Source organism: Oryctolagus cuniculus, chromosome 8 (assembly GCF_051225735.1).
Source record: "Oryctolagus cuniculus isolate XC-2025 breed Fujian yellow rabbit chromosome 8, ASM5122573v1, whole genome shotgun sequence".
NCBI lineage: Eukaryota > Metazoa > Chordata > Mammalia > Lagomorpha > Leporidae > Oryctolagus > Oryctolagus cuniculus.
The window spans coordinates 26052242-26077899 of record NC_142874.1 but is presented as its reverse complement, the minus strand read 5'-3'; the positions used below and the strand labels follow the sequence as shown (position 1 = coordinate 26077899).

Below are 25658 nucleotides of genomic sequence, written 5' to 3'. Positions count from 1 at the left end.
TTGTAAAATTGTAAAATCTAAGAAAGTATTCCAGTCATTAAGAAAGGGTATTCAGGGGCTGGCACTGTGGTGTACAAGGTTAAGCCTTGGTCTGCAGTGCCGGCATCCCATAGGGGTGCTGGTTCAAGTCCTGGCTGCTCCACTTCTAATCCAGCTTCCTGCTAATGCACCAGGTAAAGCTGTGGAAGACGGCCCAAGTCCTTGGACCTCTGCACCCACGTGGAAGACACAAAAGAAGCTCCTGGCCCCTGGCCTGGGCTGGCCCAGCTCTGGCAGTTGTGGCCATTTGGAGAGTGAACCAGCACATGGAAGATTGATCTCTCTCTCCTTCCTTCTCTGTATCTCTGCCTTTCAAATAAATAAATACATCTTTTTTAAAAAGGGTATTAAAATCAGCTTTGAATAGAATAAACTTTAAGTGGAAGCATTAGAAGACTTTTTTAAAGGTAAACGTAGAAGAATGTAATGGAAAAAACTGGGGAACGGAGATCTTTGCAGACTTCAAAAAGTTCACGGAAAATGTGAATTATCTTTTCATTCCATTTTTCTGTAACCTGTATTTTTAAGGGACTTTTGTGTTTGAGTTGGCACTCAGTGGCACTTGTGAACCATTAACTTCAATTACACGGAAAACCCCAAACAAACCCTGGGCATTGTAAATCTCATTAATTTTTAAACACATGGGGACTGGAATAAATGGACTTTGAATTAACTCAATCCAAATTACCTGATATGAAAACATAATTGCAATTCCGTTGCCTGAAATCAGTCGCCAGTTGAAAATGCAGAATAGTTTGCTATGCTAAGGTTTATTACAATTTTATCTGTTTTGAAGTTTCATAGGAATGTTTTCATAAAACATGAGTCTGAGATTGAGAAAATAAGGGATTTTAACGGACATTTCCATATAATTTTGTAAACCTCGGGGAGCATTTCATCAAATGTCCCTTCTTTAAGGGGGGGATCTTTGAGTTGCTTAAGTAAAACATTCAATTCAAAACATACAACTGCAATCCTCAAGCACACCCGCTAATGCGTCATCAAGAAAATCAGGACTCGCGTATTTCTAGACTTCCTGCTTTGTTTCTACAGCAGTAAGGTAAAGCATAATATTAACATGAGCCTAACAACGAGAGTGAAAATGTGAAGAAATATGCTATAAGAGAAAAACAATGGAAATGTTGCTAAAATGAGATATTTTCAAAAACCAAAGAAAAATCACCTTGAAAAATCTGCTGCTTTTGGAAAGTCTGGTGTCCTTGGTCCCATCTACTTGTAGACAGTAAAGTCACCATATAAACTTTTAATATTTTTGTGTTGTTTTACCAAAGTTTCTATTTCTTAGATCTTAAAATAATCTCTGATTGGAGGCAGGCCACATTTCCTGAGGGATCCTGTTATTAATACCCTCATTTAAGTAAAGAATTATGAAACACAGAATAACGTCCATCCTATGTGCCTTACAGAAAGCTTTAAAGATTAGCCCCCTGTACCCAACCCACTTGGAACACAGTAACACCCACAGACAACACGTGAAGGCTTATACCTGAGAAAAAATGTGCTTTGAAGCCCTTCTTGGACACAGTATTATCAGACTTGAACTCGATTCTCATGTTGTTGAACTGGGACGTGATCACTTCGGGCACTTCAGCTCCACAGAACTTGCCGTGTAACTTAGCCTCAGAGGAAAGCCCACTCCAGATCTCCACATAATCATATTTGCAAACCTGCAAAACACGTTAATGTGGTCAACAGACCCGAGAGTCGCAGATGATTGACATTCACACATGCATTGCGTTTTTATTCCTGTATCTAGTATGATGTTTTTATTCCCCTCTTTATTCCTGTGTTAATGTTAAATCAAGCTGAAATAAACAGGTAAAGGAAAGATAAACAAGACTAGCACAGGGCTCAACCATGAGTCTGAAGGGATGAAACAATTAGAGAGATGAGAGCCCCAGAGGGTGCACACACATATGTATGCTTGTTTACATCTTTCCTAAAATATTAAAGGAGAGTTGAGATGAATGTTTGTTGAGGCATAGGCACTGATAATCACAAGACAAGCAACTCTGCCCTTTCAAATCAAACTCCTGAAACCTTCACCAGGGACTGTGAAAATACTTCTTACATGTGGTCTTATTTAATATTGACAGTATATGACATAGCCTATGAAATCACCAATAGCAACAGAAACTGTACTTTCTATGGTAGAGATGAGAAAACTTAGCTCTAGAAATTTTTTATACAACGTGGTCAACATTTTCTTAGCCTACAAGGCAAGGTGGTGATGAACAGCACGGAGTGTGGTTTAGAACCGGGCTGTCTCACAAGAAAGCCACATTCTAATCAGAGCTGCACCATAAACAACTTTCCAAGTGAAAGACAGATACTTGGTATATAAAAAGCAGACGTTTTGCCTTTCCAATTTGCTAACGTCTTGGAGTTGCTACGTACTAGCAAGTTACTCTGTATGATTACTGTAGAATTGCAAACAGGCTGGAACTCTAGTAAATGGGACAGAGGCAAAAATCTAGCTCATTGTGACTTACATGAAATGCATTAACAACAAAAGGGAAAAAGCTAAGTGAATCTCAGGCAATAAGCACTGTTGTGGCCACTAACAAACATTTTGTGAATACACTTTCCCAAAGTTTCTGTAATAGGACATGTTCTATAGAGTATATGTTGTATGAATGACCTTCTTACATAAATGTTTAATTAGCAACACTTAACAGTTTGCAAAGGATCTTTCTGCAACTGAGGAGGACCCCATGAGAATCATGCTTTGAGAAAACAAAGCTCAATTTACGTAAAACCTGAACAGAAACCTTCAGCCTTTTAAGCAACACCTATCAAAAATGAGTCAAAGAATGTCACATCCGTCATAACTATAGTTTTATGGAAAACCATGAAAACAGAAGTCATTCAACACTGAATTCATATGAAATCACAGAATGGGTAGTAAAATTGAGATTTTCAAAATGTGTAGCTCATAAAAAGTTTTTGCAAAAATATTACAAAAATCATTTTCATTATTTCGATACTTCCCACAAACTCAAGCTAGTTTGTAAAGAAAAAATATATTAATGTGGATAAAGTATGCTGAAAAGAGTAACTCTATTCTTTTCTATCATGAAACTTAATCATGATGTTAACAGAAAAAAGCTGAAGACGTCCAGTCAGTTCTAGGCTTCTACAGTTCTCTGAAATACATCTTTATTATGGTTCAGATTTCAATTCCCTTTAGGTAATGAAATAGCTATATCTTTTACATTGAAACCACTGATATGGACTAATCTCATGGTATAAAATGCACAGATATTACAAACACCTCAACACGTACTGCCCTCAGGCACACATGCCTTACATTTCTGTTCTCACACTTCTTTGCAAGTGTTCATCAGATATACATCAAAGACATGAGTTATTTTTAATCACGTTTAGAGGTGATGAGTCATGTTCATTTTCAAATAAACACAGAAACTAGTTATTGGGACCAAAGGTGTGGAAGAAGTTAGTAAGAGAAAATCAAGTATGAGAGATTAAATAAATACTTATAACCTTTTCTCTGGAATTAAACTTGTGTAGACCAATCATACAAAGGACATTCTTCAACAAGTTCTCATTCTTATTTCTAGGCTTGCCATTCATTTATATTTGGTGTACTGTCATATAGAAACTTTCAAATAAATAACTTCACTTGTTTAAATGTGGTTACCTAGCAGAAAATGCTACTATTGATACAGTATGCAATAATTTATAGAAGATAGCTTCAGCTCAACATGTCTTACCGAGGTTAAAAAATTAATTATTTATTTATAAAGCATGCACACATTCATAATGAAAAATTACTTTCATAATGAAAATACACCCATTTCTACAAATAAGATATACCAAGTTGTTCCAAATGGATATTTTTGTTATGACTCAAATCAAAATCCACTGGGTATTTTTTTCCCAGCCATGACATGAAGCTGACCCTAAATACTCCAAGTCTCTAACAAATGGAGAAAATGGTGTATATTAACTACATGAATTAGAAACTCCCTCTAGGTAATTTCCTATCTCCCAGAAACAATCTAAAATAGAGTACTATGCTCTTTTTTAAAAAAAGTTTTCTGATTTGCCTTCAGGGATTCCTTCATTTTTAAAAAAAATCTATTTATTGCTCACTTACTTCATTGCCTTCCAATTCAAAAAACTCAAACTTCATAGATATTCTGTACTGGGTTGGTGCAACCACTCGCCACACACAGTTTTTATTAGGAGGATACTCTTTGGGCCATCCTGGGGTGGTGATGGTGCCATTAAGCTTGGTAAGAAGTCCGCCACAAGCAGCTAGAAGAAAGAAAAGGAAGGGTATTCCCTTATTAAAGTCACCCCCTTCTTAGCACAGTTCCACTGATACCCAAACATTCAAAATAGCCAAGATACAGGACCTACCAGGATATGAATGAATGGATGAAGAAAATGTGGCACATAATAAAATGGAATAGTATTCAGCCATAAAAAAGAATGCAGTCCTGACATTTGCAATGCATGGATGGAAGTGGAGGTCATTATGTTAAACAAAGTCAGGCACAGAAAAGTCAGTACCAAATGTTCTCACTGTATGTACAAGGTAAGTTGATCTCATAGAAGTAGGGAGGAGAATAGGGTTGACAGAGGCTAGGAAGGTTGGGCAAAGAGAAGATGGAGAGAGGTTAGTGACTGGGTACAGAAATCAAGTTAGATAAATAGAAAAAGCACAAGTGGTCTCTATATAGTACAGTAGGGTGACGATAATTAACAGTTATTTACTACAGATTTCAAAATACCCATAAGAGAAGTTTTTCAATACTCCCAACACAGAAAAACAATAATTATGCTGATGTGATCACTACACATTGTACACATGTAAAGAAATAACATACTGTGCGTCATGAATACATGTAATTATTAGGTGTCAATTATATAAGTGAATGAAAAAACCGCCTTCTGGATTCCAACAGACACTGAAGCTACTGTTCTTTAGTTTTTAGAACAACTATGGCAATCATGAAACCACAGTTACAAAGTACCACTTTGCAGCTTTGCAACCAGGCAGATAAGAGGTACAACAATATTTTAGATCACTTTAATCTTTGGCAATCAACCTAAAGGAAACTGGGTGTCAGTTTTTGTATCTCTTAAATGGGTTCACCATAATAATATCTTGTAGTGTGCCTTGGGTACTTCAGAATTAACAGAAAGAATACATTTTAGAATTGATAGAGTTGTGATAAGGAAAAGATATATGTAAAGCATAATATAGTCTAAAATCATTCTTTCTTCAATCTCTTTTTTGCCAAGACAAGCAATGATGTATTACCTGAGTCAGCGGGCAAGATAAATTATGACAGATACAACATATTTGTTATTCCACAAATCTCTGTTTAACAACTGGTTTTCATTTCCTGTGGATGATCTATTTAAGAGAGACACCATTTACTTCCCTTCTTTGCTAACAGCGAAGTTAGCAAAATCAAAGTATCCCAGAGCAAGTTGTGTGAAAAGATCATATACACATTTTATAACTAATTCCCAGGGAGTCAAGAATTGCTTAAACTAAATGGTCTCTTTGATTTTATGTACATGTCACTGGTGTGCCAAGTCCTCTTTTTGAAAGGTATGGCATTTTGTTCATAACAATGTATCTTAATTAACAGAGAGAGGATTAAGTGTTTAATAGACAAAAAAAGATCAACTTTTACAAAGAAATAAGGAATCACTGTTTTTTTAGGTTGGCAGATATGGAATGAATTCATTAAGGAAACACCTTAGGCACCTTTGCCTCTTACATCCTCTAGCAGAGACACAGTAGAGAACAAAGTGCTTATTTTCAGGGAGCTTGCATTTCAGTGGAACACACCAAAACAAGTTAATAAATACAAAAATGCAAGTATTGCTGCAAGTCCTGTGGTGATGCATTCGACAGGAATTTCTAAAGAGGAATAAAGGGGGGAACAGACTGCAGGAATGAAGATCCAAATGTTTATTCTCTCTCCAGTCTGAGGTGTGAGGCCTCTGCTAGGGTGGAGGAGAGGGAAATGAGAGAGGCAGCTTTAAATGTGAGGGCAGAGATCTTAGGACATGGTAAGACAGCCTGGCAAACAAAACCTCACATGGGATTGTAAAGAAGAAATGTGGATAACCATGACAAAGACATCTCTGTTTAAAGAAGCATTTATTCATGAAATGCATGTCTGGTTTTAGGCTAGATGCTTTCTGTCTACTACATGCTGGAGGTAACAAAAGCAAATCCGGTTTAGGGCTGCTGACTTAGAGACCACAGAGACCACAGTAAGAAAATATCAAGTCATGGATGGATGGATGGGTGAGTGGGTGGGTGGGCAAATAGGTGGGTAAAATATCTAGATTTAGAAAGAGACAGAAATGCATACATGCACACACAACAGCGTAGTAACCAAAGGAGGACAGAATTGATTACATAACAAGAATTTGTTATCAGCTGTGACTTTGAATTAAGTCTTAGTAGTTTTTGGAAAGAGGTTATTATAGGGGACAAGAAAGGCATGAGGGAAAGATAGAGATAGAGATAGAGATAGAGATAGAGATAGAGATAGAGATAGAGATAGAGATAGAGATAAGGATGGAGACAGAGTTAGAGATACAGAGAGCACATGAGAATACAAAACAGTCATCCCTCCATAAGTGGTTCTTCAACACCTCTGGATAAGGAACTCTGTGGCTGCACAAGTCCCTTATACAAAATGGTGCCGCATGTGCAAATAACCTGTGCACACCCTCCTGTATACTTCAAATCATTTCTAGAAGACCTGCAATATCTAATACAATGTAAATGTTATGGGAATAGTTGTCTCACTATCCTGTTTAGAGAATACATACAAGAAAAATGAAAGAAGGCTGCACTTGCTGAGCACAGGCTTAATTTCTTTTTGGAATATTCTGGAACAGTAGCTGATTGAATTCGCAGAGGGGCAACCCGTGGATGTGGAAGGAGGACTTGGGCAGCAATGAGGGTGCGCGCAGGTGCTGCCCGGGCCCAGCCATACCTTCGCAGCTCCTCCTGTCCGGCCCCAGCTCGTAGCCCGGCTCACAGGCACACTGGTAGCTGCCCAGGGTGTTCAGACACCGCTGCTCACAGCCGCCTCGGTCAGCTTTGGCGCACTCGTCTTCCTCTGCAAAAACGGCAGAGTTACAGGATGACCACCATGTTGTGCTTTCATAGGCCATGTTTGAAAACAGGATTCTACCTGGCTCTGAGGACAACGAAGACAACGACTCACCTCTCCGACACAAGAAGAGGGAACACAGCCTTTGCTGGATGACTTGCAAGAATTCAGGTCCCGCAACCCAGGAATTAGAGAAGCAGGCTAAGTCCTGGACCTACAGCAGGGCCACCCAGAGCCCACGTTATCCCAGCGTGTGTTTGCTCTGAATTTGAGCTTAGAAGGGGATGATTAATGAAATAATAAAAAAAAAAAACAGCTGCAATAGCATAGCTTCACCTACTGATTTCACAGAATAGTTGCAAGATATGTCTCAAAATGTTTTTAAAGAAATAACATTAAGAAAGAGATTGTGGGAATAAAAATTAAAAACAGATGAAAATCCTAAATTCACTGGACCTCTTTCAATTGAAAGCCTTTGGTGTTTCTTACAAATACATTTTGAGCCAGAAAATATAACTATCTCACATGTTTGTGAATGTATATACTATTTAACTGTATATATACATATGAAAATATGCATAGGAAATATATATGAAATATGTTATTTTCATTTTCTAGATTTATTTATTTATTTGAAAGTCCGAGTTACAGCAAAAGAAGGAGAGACAGGGTGAGAGAGAAATCTTCCATCTATTGGTTCACTGCTGAAATGGCCACAGTGGCCAGGGCTGGGCCAGGCCAAAGCCAGGAGCCAGGAGCCAGGAGCTTCATCTGGGTCTCCCATGTGAGTCTTTGCTGCTTTCCCAGGTTCATTCGCAGGGAGCTGGATCGGAAGTGGAGCAGCTGGGACTTAAACTGGTACCTATATGGGATTCTGGCACTATAGGTGATGGCTTTACCAGCCATGCAATGGCGCCAGCCCCAAAACATATATTATTTTAAAAAAATGTATGACAGAAAATCTTAAACATATAAATGAACATTTGAATAAATATTTTAATACATGCAGTAAAAGTGTCAAGTTGCTCTGCTTTTTTAATTCATATGGTGAATATTTAAGCAACTCAGAGAAAATGTGTTTTACTGTTTTTTAAGTAACAAAATATTTAGGTTATCTGTAAATTTTCATATATACAACTGAGTACATTATGTATCCTATAAAATTAGTATAGAGGAAACATTTTTCTCTTTCTTCATAACAATTTTATTGCACAATGACACACTTAAAATAATTTCCTATGAATTTCAGAAAGCATATTTGATGCTATTTACCCCAAAGCAACTTTCTTATCTCAGTAATATGCAGCTAACATGGAACTAGAAAGCAAACTGAAATGCAGTTATGTAACCACAAATTAAAGTTGATCAGTTCTGTCTTTGTCAAAAAGACACTTTAGATATCAGAAGATCCTGTTAAGGAAGCCACCGGGAATTTCCCAGGGGGGAACAGCATCCTGTAAAGCTGAGTTTAGACGCGCTGGCATCTGGAAATAAATCGATTGTCTGTGTGTCAGTGCACTCTCTTCTCATTGGGAATCTTTTATTGATTATATGCACTGCAGATATTTAGTCCTGTCTGTGTATCCCTTTCTGGATTTTGCTAGTTTGACTATTTCATAAGAAACAGATGGTTGAGTGCCCTAACGGAGTTCTTACTCTGTGCTTCAACGTTGTTTTACAAAAAAAATGTTTTCCACCAAAACATATCAAATCATCCTTATAAACTGTACCTACTCCAACTTTTAATACAATTTTAATTTCGTCCTCCCCTGGAAGCTAGATGCTGTATTTACTCCAAAGAAAGTTCCTCATTCGTAAAGGACTTCCGATTACCTTTAAAGAAGTTAGCGGCAAACCCAGCCTTGTTCACAGTTCCGTCAGAAACAAACTTCATCCACAAGGTGTTGGAGGTAGATCTTATGTCTTCAGGCTTATCATAACCACAGAAACGCCCTATCAAAGGGCTGTTTTCGCTGGTTCCATCTCGAACCTCTATGTAGTCATAGGCACAGTTGTCATGTCTTTCAATCTACAACAGTGAATATAAATCTTATTAATAGATGAAACAGGGGCTGGTGTTGTGGCACAGCAGGTAAAGCCGTGACCTGCAGTGCCCACATCCCATATGAGCACCGGTTCTTGTCCAGGCTGCCCCCTCTTCCGATCCTGCTCCCTGCTAATGTGCCTGGGAGAGCAGTGGAGGATGGCCCAAGAGCTTGGGCCTCTGCACCTACACGGGAGACCCGGAAGAAGCTCCCAGCTCTTAGCTTTGGCCTGGCCCAGTCTAGCTGTTGCAGCCACCTAGAGAGTGAACCAGTGGCTGGAAGATTTCTCTCTCACTCTGTCTCTCCCTTTCACTGTAATTCTGACTTTCAAATCAATCAATAAATAAATATTTTTCTTAAAAAATAGATGAAACAATTCTTATAGGAAGATAATTAAGTACTCTCAGTGTTATAGTACTGACATAGTAAGACTGAAGATGACTTATATTACGTAAGTGCACATAAGCATTCCTTATGAGTGTATATGATAATGCATTGCACATTTTTTATTACGAAAACAATACAGGGACAAGTACTTTACTTGGGTCAGGATCAACAGAAGATAACTAACTTTTTAAATGAAATTAACTTCTAAGTACTGATTCTTTAGTAACTAAACCTGAAAAAAATACCCAGACTTAAAATGATCATTGAAAACACTGGCCATATAAACTGTAAGCAATGATTTGTTCTGAAACATAGTCATAAAAATAGCCCATCACTCATCAACAGAATCATTATTTTATTCACAGAGAAGCTGAATCCAAATTTCCTTAACAAATGTAGTACAAGTTTAGGCTACAAATATAATTTTGAAAAGTGACTCTGATAATTCTAGAGGACATTTCTTTCTAGTTGATGACTCTATCCATAATTAGCATGACTGTATGTAGACTACTGCTTGACTGTGGAGTCAGCACTGTCTTGCCCTTTCTCAAGGTAACATGGCCTTGTTTGGATGAGCCCTGCCACCTCGACACACTCTTCTTTAATCAGATAACCTGGGGAAATGTAAGCTCTTTCCTTATCAACGATCACACTATCGGTCTATGTCTATGAAATTTTATGGAAAACATATTCAACGACCTGTGTTTTGGTCCTGAACTCCTTAAAGCCACGGAACGAAAACTTACAAATTATTTTAAAAATAATAATAATCTTTAAATAATATTTTTGCTTTTAATTTCAAAATCTTAAGAGTCAACTCCCTATTAGATATTTGAAACTAGAAAACAGATACACTAATCTACAAATCAAAAACCATTGAAAGAACCACACGTTATCTATCATTCATCATACAATTCAGTAACTTGTCCATTTTCTTGTTACAAACCAATGTCAGGAAATAGATTCTTTCCTTGTAGCTACAACCTGAATGCATGAGACTGCTGTTGTAGTTGCTAGAAATCTCTTTTTTTTATCAATATATAGACAGCAATAGTCTTCAAATTAGGTAGCATAAGGACAACCAGAAAAAAAAATTGGGGGGGAAATACAAATGTAGCTGGAACTAAGTACTGCATTTGCTGCTTCCTTTTCCCAAATCAAAAAACAGGATTCATTCATTCTTTCATCAAATACTCCGCGTCTCCTCTCTGTGCTAGGCACTCTTCTCTGTGCCTGGGTACCTGATGTGCATCATTCACTTAGCAAAACAACAAAGAACCTGTCCTGCTGGAACCCACATTCTACTGACAGAAAAAACAATAAAACCACTGAGTGGGGCTGGCACTGTGGCTAGTGGGCGACGCCTCCACCTGCGGTGCTGGCATCCCATCGTGGGTTTGTGTCCTGGCTGCTCCTCTTCTGATCCAGCTCTCTGCTTACAGCCTCGGAGAGCAGTGGAAGATGGCCCACATCCTTGGGCCCCTGCACCCACGTATAAGATCTGGAAGAAGCTCCTGGCTCCTGGCTTTGGGTCAGCCCAGCTCCGGCTGTTGTGGTCATCTGGAGAGTAAACCAGCGGATGGAAGACCTTTCTCTCTGTCTCTCCTTCTCTGTCTGAAAGTCTGCCTCTCAAATAAATAAATTTGAATAATCTTTTTTTTAAAAAAATCACTGAATCATCAAATATTAAAAAGTAGTAAATTCCTTGGAAAAACATAAAGTGAAACAAGCTAAGAATTAGAAGGGCGGATCTTTATGCTAGCAGGTAGGAGGCTTGTTAAGATATCTGTGTCCCACAGGTGAATATTGGGTATGATTTTCAAACCCAGCTCCTGATTATAGCTTCCTGCTGATGTGGATCCTGAGAGGCAGCAGGAGATAGCTCAACTGGTGGGTTTCCCACTACACATAAGGAAGCCTGAATTGAGTTCCCAGCTTCTGGATTCAACCTAGTTCAGTCCTGGTCAGCATGGAGATTGGTTAGTCAATCAGCTTACGGGAGCTGTCATTCTCTCTCTGTTGGTCTCTGCCTCTCCGATAATAACTTAACTTTAAAGGGATCTCAATTATTCTCTTCCTTTGCACCAATTAAAATAAATACACATTTTTTTTAGAAAGGGGAGGAAAGTTTGCAGTTTTGAAATGCCTTCAGGGAGGGGCTCACTGAATATGATTCATAAATCTAGATTTTGTTCCTGAAAATAAATCCTCTTTATATGTGGGGTTAAAGAATACATGAAAAAATATTTGCATAAACAATGTCTTGTTTCAAAGCACACTTTAAAAACGGATGCTGTTTAAATAGGGATTGATTCAGAGCTGGCAGGGCACAGTTCTTCCAGCTACTCACCAGGGATAACAGGTGCATACGACACTCTCTGGTCTCAATCTTTCATACACTGTCTTCTTCATAAATATGAGAATGTTCCCAGATGGCCAAAGGCCATTCATCCGTCAAAATGGTATCTACAGGCCGGCGCCACGGCTCACTAGGCTAATCCTCTGCCTTGCTGCGCCGGCACACCGGGTTCTAGTCCCGGTCGGGGCACCGGATTCTGTCCTGGTTGCCCCTCTTCCAGGCCAGCTCTCTGCTGTGGCCAGGGAGTGCAGTGGAGGATGGCCCAAGTGCTTGGGCCCTGCACCCCATGGGAGACCAGGAAAAGCACCTGGCTCCTGCCATCGGATCAGCGTGGTGCACCGGCCGAAGCGCGCCCGCCGTGGCGGCCATTGGAGGGTGAACCAACGGCAAAGGAAGACCTTTCTCTCTGTCTCTCTCTCTCACTATCCACTCTGCCTGTCAAAAAAAAATGATATCTACAACTTTCAAGGTATGGGATTTGATAAATGAATAAGCAACACTGAACCAGTGACAAAGCTGCAGGGGAAATAACCGAAGGTCCCAGCAAGTCGTCCTGGCCTCCCCTGCTTCGAGCAGGCAGAACTGCTCCTGATTTTCAACTTGTACTGGAACACTGGGGCTGGGGAGTATTTTAATAAGATTGCTTTAAAAAAAATCACAGTGAGGGGCTGGTGCTGTGGCGCAGCAGGTAAAGCCATGGCTTGCATTGCTGGCATCTCATTTGGGCACCGGTTGAAGTCCCAGCTGCTCCACTTTCGATCCAGCTGTCTGCTTTGGCCTGGGAAAGCAGTAGAAGATGGCCCAAGTCCTTGGGCCCCTACACCCACATGGGAGACCCAGAAGAAGCTCCTGGCTTTGGATCGGCCCAGCTCCGGCTGTTGCGGTCAACTGGTGAGTGAACAAATGGATAGAAGACCTCTCTCTCTACCTCTCTTTCTCTCTGTGTGTAACTCTTTCAAATAAATAAATAAATCTTAAAAAAAAAAAAACCCACAGTACTACGAATGAAGAAAATAAGACACATGATTGAAGAAAATGAAACAAAAGTCTACATTTCCTCAGTTATTAAGAAGAAATGGGACAACAGATATTGTCTTCATAAAATTCACACTTTTCTTCTAACAGATACACAATAGATTGCTATAATTTTAATATAAAGTATATTCACTGGTTACTTAGCTAAAATTGGATGTTTAAGTATTTCATATGATACACAAACTATAAATATTTCATGGGTAAAATGTATAAAAATGGGCATTTTAGGATGAAAACCATTAGTATATAGTTATCTATATTGTTTATTAAATATTACCTGTCTGGTATGGAGTAAGGAAACAGAAACATAGACTGTAGTCCCACATAGTAAATGCCAGTTGTTGAGTTGGCTAGACAATACAATACGCATCATACAAAAGTTCATAATATTCAGTAATGCAGTACTCCCAGCAGCAAGCCTGGATACCTCAACAGTGACCGGAATGTTCTGTCCTTTCCCAGTTCATTCCCAAGTGCAACGCCTGCACGATGAGCCGACGCTATCGTGTCAATGATAATATGTTAGGAGTCATAACAGGGAACGCAAATCAAAGTTTGGGCTGTATTACTTATGCTATTTGTGCAACTTTTTCTCCAGCTACCTCAAGTTTCTTCATCAATTAATGTTCAGAATGGATACAAGGAAATATAGCTGGGGCTAAAAATCAAGTCCATTGATGCTATGCCAGTAACCTTAATTTCCATGAGAAAAAGAACACCCAAATCAATGATATATGAAAACAAAAACAAAATAAAAAACAAAAAGCAGTCCCTTCTTGAGCTACAGCATGCACACAATTCAAAGACCTGGGAGCTGAACACAAAGTCATGCATAATTACACATATAATAAATGCGTCTTGATAATGATGGTGCTGACTTCTTACAGATTTTGAGGTAATCAGAGCATACATCGTACATAAGTATGGCCGGTATATCATAACATAAACCGGACCTAATATGCACATAGAAATTAAAGTGAAAATGATAGAAAACTCTAAAAAATTTCAGAAAATTAATAATTAAATGATATTGGAATCAGATCCCAATATGCAAAGAAGGAAGAACGAGTACTATGACTTGCTAGATGGGTTAATATTGTATTTCATTACTAAGTGGGGAATCACACCTCTAATGGCCTAGTAGACAGAAACCACAGAAAACTGCGGAGATTTCCACTTGGCAAAAACAAAAGTAAATTGAATTGAACCCACAGCCACCAACCTCGCATCCTGAAGCGGCCGCGGTGTGCGGTGCGCTGCGCTGGGCTCACTGCGTGCGTGTGAGTTCTCTCGGAGAAGGAAAGTCAGCCCTGGAGGAGGGGCCGGCTCCGGCGCGGGGCCCGTTCCCACGCCTCTGGGACCACTTCATAAATCTCCAAACAGTTTATACCCGGCAGACGCATCTACTGCTCTGGCAAGAGCTCTCAGAACCCTGAAACTCCTAAACAACAGTTTTCTTTAAAAGGTCCCTATGCCACCCAAGAAGTTAAATAATGAAATTCCCATGGAATCTAGAAATACTCCACTGGGGTAAATATTCAAAAGACCTGACAGCACAGTCCTGCATTCCACGTTCATAGCAACCTTACTCACAACAGTCACAATGTGGAAGCGACCCAATGGGCCATGGATAGATGAACAAAGAAAATCACAATGGAATATTAGCTAGCCTTAAAAAGGGAGAGAATTCTCATATATTTCACAACATGGCTAAACCTTGAGGCTTATGTTAAGTAAAACACTAGTTGCAAAATAATAAATACTATATTATTCCACTTCTATGACTTACTTAGAGTACTCAAATTCATAAACTGAAAGGAAAGTTGTTGCCAGGGACTAGGGCAGGGACAAATGAGGAGTTATTATTTAATAGGCACAGAGTTTCAGCTTTACAGAATGAAAGAGTTGTGGGAATTGACTGCATAATAATGTGAAGATACTTAACACCACTGAACAATACATTTAAACTTTGTTATGATGCTGAATTTCGTGTTATGCATCATGTACTACAATAAAAAAATTCTACTGTGATGTAGGTTTATTATATAATTACTGCAATAAAATACAGTAAATGCAATAAAAATGATACTACCTTTATAGATAATATAATTTTAAGTAACGTATTATACAAACAATATTAAGACTCTTTTTTGCTTTTGGAGAGAATATAAAAGAAAACTATGACTAATAAAGACAATATGAATGAGCATTTATCATTCAAGCTTACATTCGTTTTAATAATGGGAAAATCTAGTAAAGTCTAGGAAATAATGTTATTGACAGAAGAAATTTTGGAAAGATGCATGTAAGCTTAGTGATTAAGATGCCTGTGTCACCCACTGGGCCTGCCTGGGTTTGATCCCTGTCTCTTGGTCCTGGATCCAGCTTCCTGTCAATGCAAACCCTGAGAGGCAGCAGGTGATAGCTCAAGTAATTTGGTTCCCACCATAAACACGGTAGACCTTTACTGCATTTCTGGCTCCTGGTTTCAGGATCTACTGCAGGCAACTAGGGAGTGAGCCAGCATATGAAAGTTGTCTCTCTCTGTTTGTCCATCTTTTTCACTCTCTCAAATTTAAAAAATAAAATCTTTTGGACAAATGGGAAAAAGTTAATATATAGATAATTATTTAAAATGTATTATCTTATTCAAAATTTATTAATGACATTTAATATAGCCTTAAAAGTAATATATAATTACTCAAGAAAGAGGAGAAACAATATGCTCAAATGTTAAAATCAACAACATGGAAGGTTTATAGGTTTGCTTGGATAGGTTTATTTTCATAAAATCATTCATTTAAATGCTGCCAATTCATGATGTAGCATTTTTCATCTCATAAATTTAAAAATCTTATTGAAAACCTGCTATAGCCAGAGAGTATGCACTCAGTGGTATGTGAACAGTGCTAAATTAAAAAGAATGTCTTTGACAAATGAGGATGCATCAAAACCTTTATGAAAAATTGAATTAACTGATATCCATGCATATGAGTGCAATGACAAGTAGGTGAACTGTGGAAGGCATTGGCTGCTATGAGAAAATGTGATGCTACTCTCTACTCCCAGGGCCTGGTGACAGAAGTGCACAGACCACAGACTTGGTTTCAATCACTGCACTACCAACTGTATGACCTTGGGCAGGTTTACTTAAACTAACCAGGGCTAATCTCTCACAGTCCAAATACATCCTGAGCCATAATTCATGAAGAGCTGTTTAACTCTTGTCTTTTACACTCATTAACCAATGTATACTCTTAGCTGAACACCCAAAAATAGTACATGGCAAGCAGAAAACCATTAACCCCCTTATCTGGTCTTCTTTCACTCACAACAGAAAGTCTACTTATCATCACCTATTAAAAAATAGCTAAAGACTCCCCCCGGTGCTTCCCGGCCGCCCCTACGACCTGGCGGCGGCGACTGTGGCCACAGACCTGGAGAGCGGCGGAGCCGGCGCGGCTTGCGGCGGTAGCAACCCGGCACTCCTGCCCCGGAGGGAGACCGAGGAGTTCAACGACCTCCTGGACCTAGATTTTATTCTGTCCAACTCGCTGTCCCATCAGGAGTCGGTGGCCGCCACCGTGTCCTCGTCGGCGTCTGCCTCTTCCTCGTCCTCCCCGTCGAACAGCGGCCCTGCCAGCGCGCCCTCCACCTGCAGCTTCAGCTACCCGATCCGCGCCGGCGGCGACCTGGGCGTGGCGCCGGGCGGCGCGGGCGGCGGCCTGCTCTATGGCCGGGAGTCTGCGCCCCCTCCCACGGCTCCCTTCAACCTAGCGGACATCAACGACGTGAGCCCGACCGGCGGCTTCGTGGCCGAGCTCCTGCGGCCCGAATTGGACCTCGTGTACATCCCGCCGCAGCAGCCGCAGCCGCCAGGTGGCGGGCTGATGGGCAAGTTCGTGTTGAAGGCGTCGCTGAGCGCGCCCGGCAGCGAGTATGGCAGCCCGTCGGTCATCAGTGTTAGCAAAGGCAGCCCCGACGGCAGCCACCCGGTGGTGGTGGCGCCCTTCAGCGGCGGGCCGCCGCGCCTGTGCCCCAAGATCAAGCAGGAGGCCGTCTCCTCGTGCACCGTCGGTCGGCCCCTGGAGGCGCACTTGGGCGCCGGACCCCCTCTCAGCAACGGCCACCGGCCGACCGCACACGACTTCCCCCTGGGGCGGCAGCTCCCCAGCAGGACTACCCCGACCCTGGGTCCCGAGGAACTGCTGAGCAGCAGGGACTGTCACCCTGCCCTGTCGCTTCCCCCGGGCTTCCATCCCCACCCCGGGCCCAACTACCCGCCCTTCCTGCCGGAGCAGATGCAGCCGCAGGTGCCGCCGCTCCATTACCAAGAGCTCATGCCACCGGGTTCCTGCTTGCCGGAGGAGCCCAAGCCAAAGAGAGGCAGGAGGTCGTGGCCGCGGAAAAGGACAGCCACCCACACTTGCGATTACGCGGGCTGCGGCAAAACCTACACAAAGAGTTCTCATCTCAAGGCCCACCTGCGGACCCACACAGGTGAGAAGCCCTACCACTGTGACTGGGACGGCTGTGGGTGGAAGTTTGCCCGCTCCGACGAACTGACCAGGCACTACCGCAAACACACCGGGCACCGCCCGTTCCAGTGCCAGAAGTGCGACCGGGCCTTCTCCAGGTCGGACCACCTCGCCTTACACATGAAAAGGCACTTTTAAACCCCACACGGTGGACAGGACCCACACTGCCAGAAGCGAGTTCAGTATTTTTCGCCTTTCACACTGTCTTCCCGAGGAGGGGGGAGCGCAGCCGGAAAGCACTACAGTCATGGTCAAGTTCCCCGCGAGTCAGCTTGTGAGCGGATAATCAGGAGGAAAGAGGAATCCAGAAGACAAAAATCAAAGGACATTTCGGGTCTGTGACTGGATCTTCTACCATTCCAATTCCAAATCCAACTTGAATATTCCTGGACTTAACGAGGAACACCCAGGGGGGTGACTGGAAGTTGTGGATATCAGGGTATCGATTAGATCCATGAGTTGGGGGGGTGGGGAGGGAAGACCAGAATTCCCTTGAATTGTGTTTTGATGCAATATAAGTATAAAGATCACCTTGTATTCTATTTGCCTTCTAAAAGCCATTATTACCATGTTAGAAGAGGGAAGAAATTCAGGTACAGAAAACGTGTGTTCATAGCCTAAACGATGGTGCTTGGTGAGTGTTGGTTGTAAAGGTACCAAACGAGGAAGCCAAAGTTCTCGAACTGCTGCATACTTTGACAAGGAAAATCTATTTTTGTCTTCCGATCTACATGTATGACCTAAGTCAGGTAAATAGACCTGGTTTAACTTTAACATTTTGATGCAGACAGTCTGTTATGCACTGTGGTTTCAGATGTGCAATAATTTGTACAATGGTTTTATTCCCAAGGATGCCTTAAGCAGAACAAATGTTTTTTCTATATAGTTCCTTGCCTTAATAAATATGTAATATAAATTTAAGCAAACTTCTATTTTGTATATTTGTAAACTACAAAGTAAAATGAACATTTTGTGGAGTTTGTATTTTGCATACTCAAGGTGAGAATTAAGTTTTAAATAAACCTATAATATTTTATCTGAAAAAAAAATAGCTAAAGGAATTAAAGGATTATTTTGCTCAAGCAATCTACCAAGCACCAAGATAAAAACTTATTTACTTAGTTTAGAGTGTTGCAGCTGGCAGTAATGAGGGTTAAAGCTATTAAATATCTCTGGTTTTCATAAGGAAAAGTTACACCAAATCCGAATGTGCAGCAATGTTGACAAGTACCTCAAACATAATCCCACTTGAATTCATGTATGTGGGGATTCAATTTAAACAAGAGTTAGCTCCAAGTTTATTTCACTTCTTTGCTGCTTTATTGACATTTCTTTGAAGTTGTTATTATAAACATTTCCACTCTCCCAAACTTTCTCTCCTGTATTTCTGCAACTGAAAAGTCCCCAAATAGATTAGTAGTACTAGAAGCTTCTTTACAAACAATGCTGCCGCGGAATTGCGAAAACTCTGCCCAAGTTAATTTCAGAGGTGAGAGATATTCATAAAAACATTCATGCCAGTGTATCAGTCATAAGAATAATGCATCCAGTAACTATTTCCTGTCCTAGTCCATCCAGGACACTGGAAGAAGACAGCATGGCGTGAGCTGATGGTGACCAGTAGAAACCGACTGCTCACAGTTCTGGAGGTTGGGAAGTGTGAGATCCAGGCCCTGGTGGGTTCAGCATCTGATTGGCATCTTCTCGCTGTGGCGGAGGCTCCGGGGACTCTTTCATGAGGGCACTAATCCCATTTATGGAGGCCCCATCCTCATGATCTCATCACTTCCTAAAGGGCCCACCTCCTCAAAACAGTACCTTGGTAGCTATGAATCTGAGCAGAACACAAACATTAAGCTCACGGCGCTTCCTAAATGGCATGATATAAGAAGGAAGGGAATTTTGGTATATGCTACAGTAGCATGGATGAATTCTGACAACCTTATGCTAAGTGAAACAAGCCAGCACAGAAAAAGTAAATACGGCATGAATCTACTTAAAGTACATAGATTCATAAGCCAGAAAGAAGGGCCATTGGCAGAGACTGCGAGAGTGTATCACCCTCGAAATAGTGTCTCTTCCTGTTCAAAGATGTCTAAACTTCATTCACAAAGACACTTATTCCGGTTTTCTTTCTGAAATTACACTAACATCCAAGTAGCACTGGGAAGGGTAGAGCTATGACGTAAGTTCACGGGAGGATATAAACGACAGAGAGCCAGAGAATTCTTTACAGTGTATTCGGGCAGATTGATGGGTGCATTTATCTTACTGGCCTTTTATCTGCAGAGAAAGAGTACCACAGAGAAGGGAAATATCGCCAAATCAGACTGCGCGGCGATGTTGACAAGAACCTCAAACTTAATCCCACTTGAACGAATGTATGTGGGAATTCAATTTAAACAAAACTGCAAAGCTGGAAACTGTTTGTGAGGAGTGGAAAAGACTGGGATCAGTAAGGAAGAGCTATATTTTGTGAGACAAAACCACAGAACTCCAAGAAGGTGTGAGGACATTTTCTTTAATTATGTATTTTAAATATATAATCTGCATATTGAAAACATTAAATAAATAAAAATGAAGTGACAGAGAAAACAGACAAAGTTAAACAAGGCAACTGATGCCCTATTAGAACAAATAAGAAAATATTTAGAGGGGCAGGGATTCGGCCTGGTGGGGAAGACACTAGTTAAAATGTTCCCAGCCAATATGAGAGACATGAGTTTGATTTCCAGCTCTGATTCCTGACTCCACTTCTTGCTAATGTGGACCCTGGGAGGCAGCAATGATGGCTTAAGTAACTGGGTGTCTGCCACCCATAACAGGGACCTGTATTGAATTTTAGACTCTTGGCTGCAGCCCCAGAGAGGGGCCACGGGGAGCACGTGGGAGGAAACCAACAGATGGGATTGCTGACACTTCCTCCGTCTGTCTCTTAGATAACAGGAAAATCTCAGAAAATACTATATGATCTATTGAAAGACAGCTAATTTATTAATCTTTAAGATATCACAAAACACAGGTAATAGCCATTGGTTAGATAATTTTCAGTGAACTGGTTCTTTTAGTCTAAATTAGAGGTGAAATCATCTATGCAGTTTCATTTCACTTTTAATAACACACAGGTCTATTTGAACAATGTTTGTTATCCCACGAGTCCATAAAAATAAAAAAAAATTAAATGTGAATCAAATAACCTTAAAATCAAGATTTTTAGATGTGCAAAGTGGTTAGGAGCATAAAATAGAACATCACGATCAAGGCAGAAAATGTTATTCCATGATAAAGGAAATAGGTATGAGAAATTATATGGTACCTATAAAGGTGCCGAGGCCAGTGCCAAAGAAACACAGTGCACATGGGGCTGGTATTGTGGTGTAGCGGGTAAAGGCCACCTCCAGGCCAGCATCCCGGATGGGCACCGATTTGTGTCCCAGTTATTCCACCTCCAATCAAGTTTCCGGCTAACGGCCTGAAAAAGCAGCAGAGGACGGCCCAAGTCCTTGGGCCTCTGCACCCACATGGGAGATCCGGAAGAAGCTCCTGGCTCCTGGCTTCAGTCTGGCCCATTGCGGCCATCTAGGGAGTGAAGCAGCAAATGGAAGATCTCTGTCTTCCTCCAGCTCTCCCTCTCACTGTAAGTCTGATTTTCAAATAAATGAATATATTTTATTTAAAAAAAAAAAAAAAGAAAGATAGTGCACAGGCGTGCAGGCAGGTGTGAGCCTCTGTGGGCTCGTGGGGGTGGTGCCTGGACTGCCCAGGCCTCCAGCTTCCCTAATGAAGCTGAAAGCAGCTCAGAATCTTGATTTCTGATATAAACACTTATCTGTGTGATGGTTAAAAAAATACAAAAACTGGGTCCCCCCCCCCAACAAAAAGACAGTCTACCTTTTAACCTCTTAGTTTAGAAGAGAAATAAAAGTTCTATCACGTAATGGACCCTCCAAGAGTCTCATGAAACAACTCCACGCATTTGTCCAAAAAAAAAAAAAAAAAAGATTGTCAGTAGTTCAAAACATTCCGATTCAAATAGAGCAGATAATGTAAACGCACTTTAATCTTCTTGGAAATGTCTACGAGGAGAGGAAAGGAAAAAATCCTGTCCCTCTTGATCTTGCATTTTATAGGCAGTCCTTGGCTTCTTCGCTGATTAAAAGGCCGATTCTCCGGTTCTTTGCTGACTTAATGAGGAGTCCCTTACATGGCACTGTCATTTATGGAGAATACGCCCAGTAGAGTTCGCCTAAAAGACTTTACCTCAAAAGCCTGAAAGGTCAGTCCCACGTGGTAGCTCTCCGACACCATTATTCGCCACACGCATTCCTTCATGGGTCTGTAGTCGTCAGGGTAATTCGGAGACTGAATCTGCCCTTCATTTTTCCGTATCTCACCTCCACAGATGGCTGAAGTAAGCAAAAAAAAACAAGCAAATAAATAAACCTCGACGACGTGCCCCTTCACTTCCCTTTCCTTCTAAGGTGATGTTTAAGTTCAGTTCCTGGAGCTGAGTACATAAAATTATCAGGTTATAAAAATCAAAGTTGACTGGTTGCGCTGTTGTAAAAATTTATACGGTTAAAAAAAATGTCACTTCACTGTAAATGTCAGATAACAATCGGCCAAGGACTATTCAATTTTTAATCACTGTTATTTCATATATTCACCAAAATGAACACTTCTTTTTTAAAACTTTTAAAATCCTTCGGGGATTTGGTAAATGAATTCCATGTGAGCTTGCGCGGTGCTTCTCCGATTTGGCTCATTCCCTCGTTTGGACCACAGGTGAACAGCTCATCAGAATGGACGTCTTCCCCAGAGCGGCACTCCCGGGGCCTCTGCAGGGAGCCATTGCCATGTGCTCAACATCTGTGGCCCCAGCCCAGCAAGCCGCTTCGCTGCTGTGTGCGTCATTCTGAAGACAAAATGCTTCCGTCGACTTAAGGCTTAAGGGAAGCAGAAATCGTCTTTGAAATCACCTAAACGCGTGTGCCGGGGTCTCCTCCACCCACAACCTGGCAAGAGAGGAGCTGTTCTGGAAGCCAGGAGGCACGATGCCAGTGTACCGTGTCAGAGAAGTGCAGAACAAAGCATCTAATAAATCCTTCCTTGAATGCTGCCTCTTGTTTAGACAAAGCACACTCCAGAAATGTGCACACAATTCCTCTCTGTTGCAGTTTCCTAGAATAGAGCCCTTCAGCAGCCCAGCGAATCAGCCCAGAGAAAAGCAAGAATGCCTTCATAACATTTTAACGTTATTGTCAAACGAAGTTTAAGAACTCTTGTGTCATGTGTATTCTTTCACATACCCCTAAGCACATTTAGAAGTTACTGTGACATTGATAATGGGTCACAATGAGTTGTTCTCGCACTTTAAATTTATGGAGTATTTTTATTCAAATCATCCTTGTGAATATTATGAAACATGTTCAGAGAATTTAGTAATTTAGAAGCATGACTTAAATATCATTCTAATGAAGCTGAAAGAGCAGACACTTCTGTTGTGAGATCTAAGATGGACAGATCTCTGCGATCCAGTGGGACTTGCCTTCATAGACAGCGGCAAAGCCTTTTCCTACCCAATTACTGCTGCTACGAAACTCGATCCACATCCTGCTGTCTGTAGAGGCGAGAACTTCTGGCACTTTGTCCCCACAGAATCTACCTAAAAGAAGGAAAGGAATAAAGAGAGATTCCTAAATATGACTCAGTATGATCATGGATTTTCATGATAATTGCAAAGTCTATACAAGGAAGCTCCGAAAGTTCATAAACAACAGAATTAAAAGATGTGTACTTTGGAATTATCACATTGACCGACTCATGTCTGTACCACTGGCATACAGAATTAAGACAGGCTGTTCAGAAAACACAGTTGTAAGAGGCCACGTGGGGTACGGAGGTAGGGAATTTACTCGATGGACAACAGAAACAGGTGCACATCACCCCAAGACGCTGGGTCGAATTCTTCATCTGCTCCTTAGCATGGGATGACTTGGCCAAGCCTGTGTTCTCACCTTGAAGTGGATTTCCTTGTCCAGACACGTTTAAAGATCGCTCCTCTAGAAACCCCTGGGCTACCTCCCGTGTCTAATAGCAATGCTCACCTTCCATCCTACCCACAGAGCCATCATCTCTAGCCATGTGGGCAGAGAGGCAGAACTCTCAGCTGTAAGTTACAATCTTTTCTAACTGTGTAGTCACAGATAAGTTGGACAGAAAACACACATATAAGACCTATCATTTCTCTCACTCTTCCCTCCACATTTGTATTACTTACATTATGTCTGTCACTGTGCTCTAGGCTTCCACATGATGACAAAATGGTTAAATGTGACAATTTATATGAAATAATTCTATACACATATTAATTGTTATCCATATTCTTTGTTCTGGAAAAATGCCATACGTAGTTTTAACATACGAGAAATGCTGGCTGACTTGAACAAAGCAAACCTCACTAATAGCTAGTGAAAAAACACATCATAAATTGCACAGTCCATCCGAGGCAGGCAGCACCAAGCAGTACTTCTTAGAGTGTGCGTGCGAATGGCTAGGAAACTGACAAAGTTCAGTCTGCTTCAGAGGTACGCAGTGGGACCCGAGTTTCCACAATCCTAATGCCTTTCCGGATGATTCTGAGCCAGCAGTCCAAGGAATACACCCCTCAGAGCAAGGCCCAGGAAGAAAAGATGGGGAAGGACTTGCCCATGAAAACAAACACACTGAGCCAGTCCGGTGGACCACTCTACGCTGAACCCTGCCATAAAGACGCTCCTCTAAACAAGTGCTTTCTCACATTTTGTATTTGCGTCTGATTTTCCAATATGAGCTCAATGAAATGTTTCCTTCTGAAGGCACATCCCTATGTAACAAACTGCTTCACCCAGGCTGCAAAATTAAATGTAAAGATAACGCTTCCCTCAATGCAACTTAGCCGCATTTGTTCAAGCCTTCCTCTTCCCTTATTTTTAAACATTTCCTCTTGGACTTACTCAGGTTGCTGTCACTTTTAATGTAAGAGTGTCCACTCAGCAGGTTTTAGAAAAAGATCTGCATAGCACACAACTCAACTGAGCACAGCTGCTTCTAAAAATAAAGGAGAAGTCACAATGCCTAGAAATGAGATCCGGATAGAGAAGACACTTGAGTGCTCATACGGCTCTCACCTTTAAGTAATACAGAGGCAACAGAAGCCGCCGCATGCAAGTTAACAGTGCGGTCTGTGGTTAAACGTGGGTGGCAGACTTTGGTGAGCACCAAATCTGAGCTACAGTTTATGAGGCAGACTATAAATGCCTCTTTTCAGCCACAGAAAAGCTGTCTGAGAAGTTTCAGGAACACGGAATCTGCTTGTTTTGGGAAACCACCTGCCCTACATGTACCTGACAGCTCACTGGATTACATGAGCAAAACACACACAAACAGCCCATACACAAGGAATGTGTCCATTTCTTCATCAAAACTGCGTTCAATTTTATTTATTTATCGAGAGGTGGAGAGACAGAGAGAAGATAAATAGACAGATAGAGACAGGCAGACCAAGAGAGCTCTCCAAAGGCTGGCAACAGCCCGGGCTAGGCTATGCTAAAGCCACAGGCCCAGAACTCAATCCAGATCTCTCCATGGCTGGTAGGGACCCACCTATTTGAACAATCACCTGCTGCCTCCCAGGGTGCACCTCGCAGGAGGCTAGAATTGAACATGGTGCCAGGACTCACCCAGCCCACATTGATGTGGTATGTGGGCATCCCTTTAGGTATCTTAATTGCTAGGCCAACCACCAGCCCCAAGCTATGAATCTTAAATTTAAAATGCAAAGACATTGTTCAAGCTAGCCACAGTCGTTACAATTCATGGGAAAGCCATTGTCAATCATGTTCAGAAGCAAATCTGCTGCACAATATATGCTCTTTTAAACTCCATCTGGTTGACTGATTAACTTTAAAAAATGATGAATTTAATCAGTGATTTGTTTCTGAATATTTTGTGTATGGTTGAAAAAAGTATACTGAAACTAAAGATAATACTGATGGCACATATTTTTATCTCTAACGCAACTCTGGGAAGAATCAACTTTCTTTAGACAGGTCAGATAGCATGCACAACAATGCAG

At 41.2% G+C, this 25658-nt stretch overlaps 1 protein-coding gene and 1 pseudogene across 2 annotated transcripts in view; one reads left to right on the top strand and one right to left on the bottom strand.

Annotated features, from left to right (window-relative positions):
- Positions 1–624: 624 nt before the first annotated feature.
- Positions 625–25658, bottom strand: part of LOC108175735 (tolloid-like protein 1) — a 170174-nt gene continuing 145140 nt past the window's right edge. The window contains exons 11-16 of the mRNA XM_089301760.1: positions 23091–23207; positions 21803–21948; positions 9012–9207; positions 7059–7184; positions 4181–4341; positions 625–1727 (exon numbers count right to left, since the gene is read on the bottom strand). Coding sequence (XP_089157886.1) covers positions 1473–1727; positions 4181–4341; positions 7059–7184; positions 9012–9207; positions 21803–21948; positions 23091–23207 — 1001 coding nt within the window. The 3' untranslated portion in view covers positions 625–1472. The remainder of the gene's footprint in view (positions 1728–4180; positions 4342–7058; positions 7185–9011; positions 9208–21802; positions 21949–23090; positions 23208–25658) is intronic.
- Positions 13856–18591, top strand: LOC138843450 (Krueppel-like factor 4 pseudogene; annotated as a pseudogene). The gene is made up of 2 exons (XR_016212282.1): positions 13856–13899; positions 16381–18591. The product of XR_016212282.1 is annotated as a Krueppel-like factor 4 pseudogene (transcript).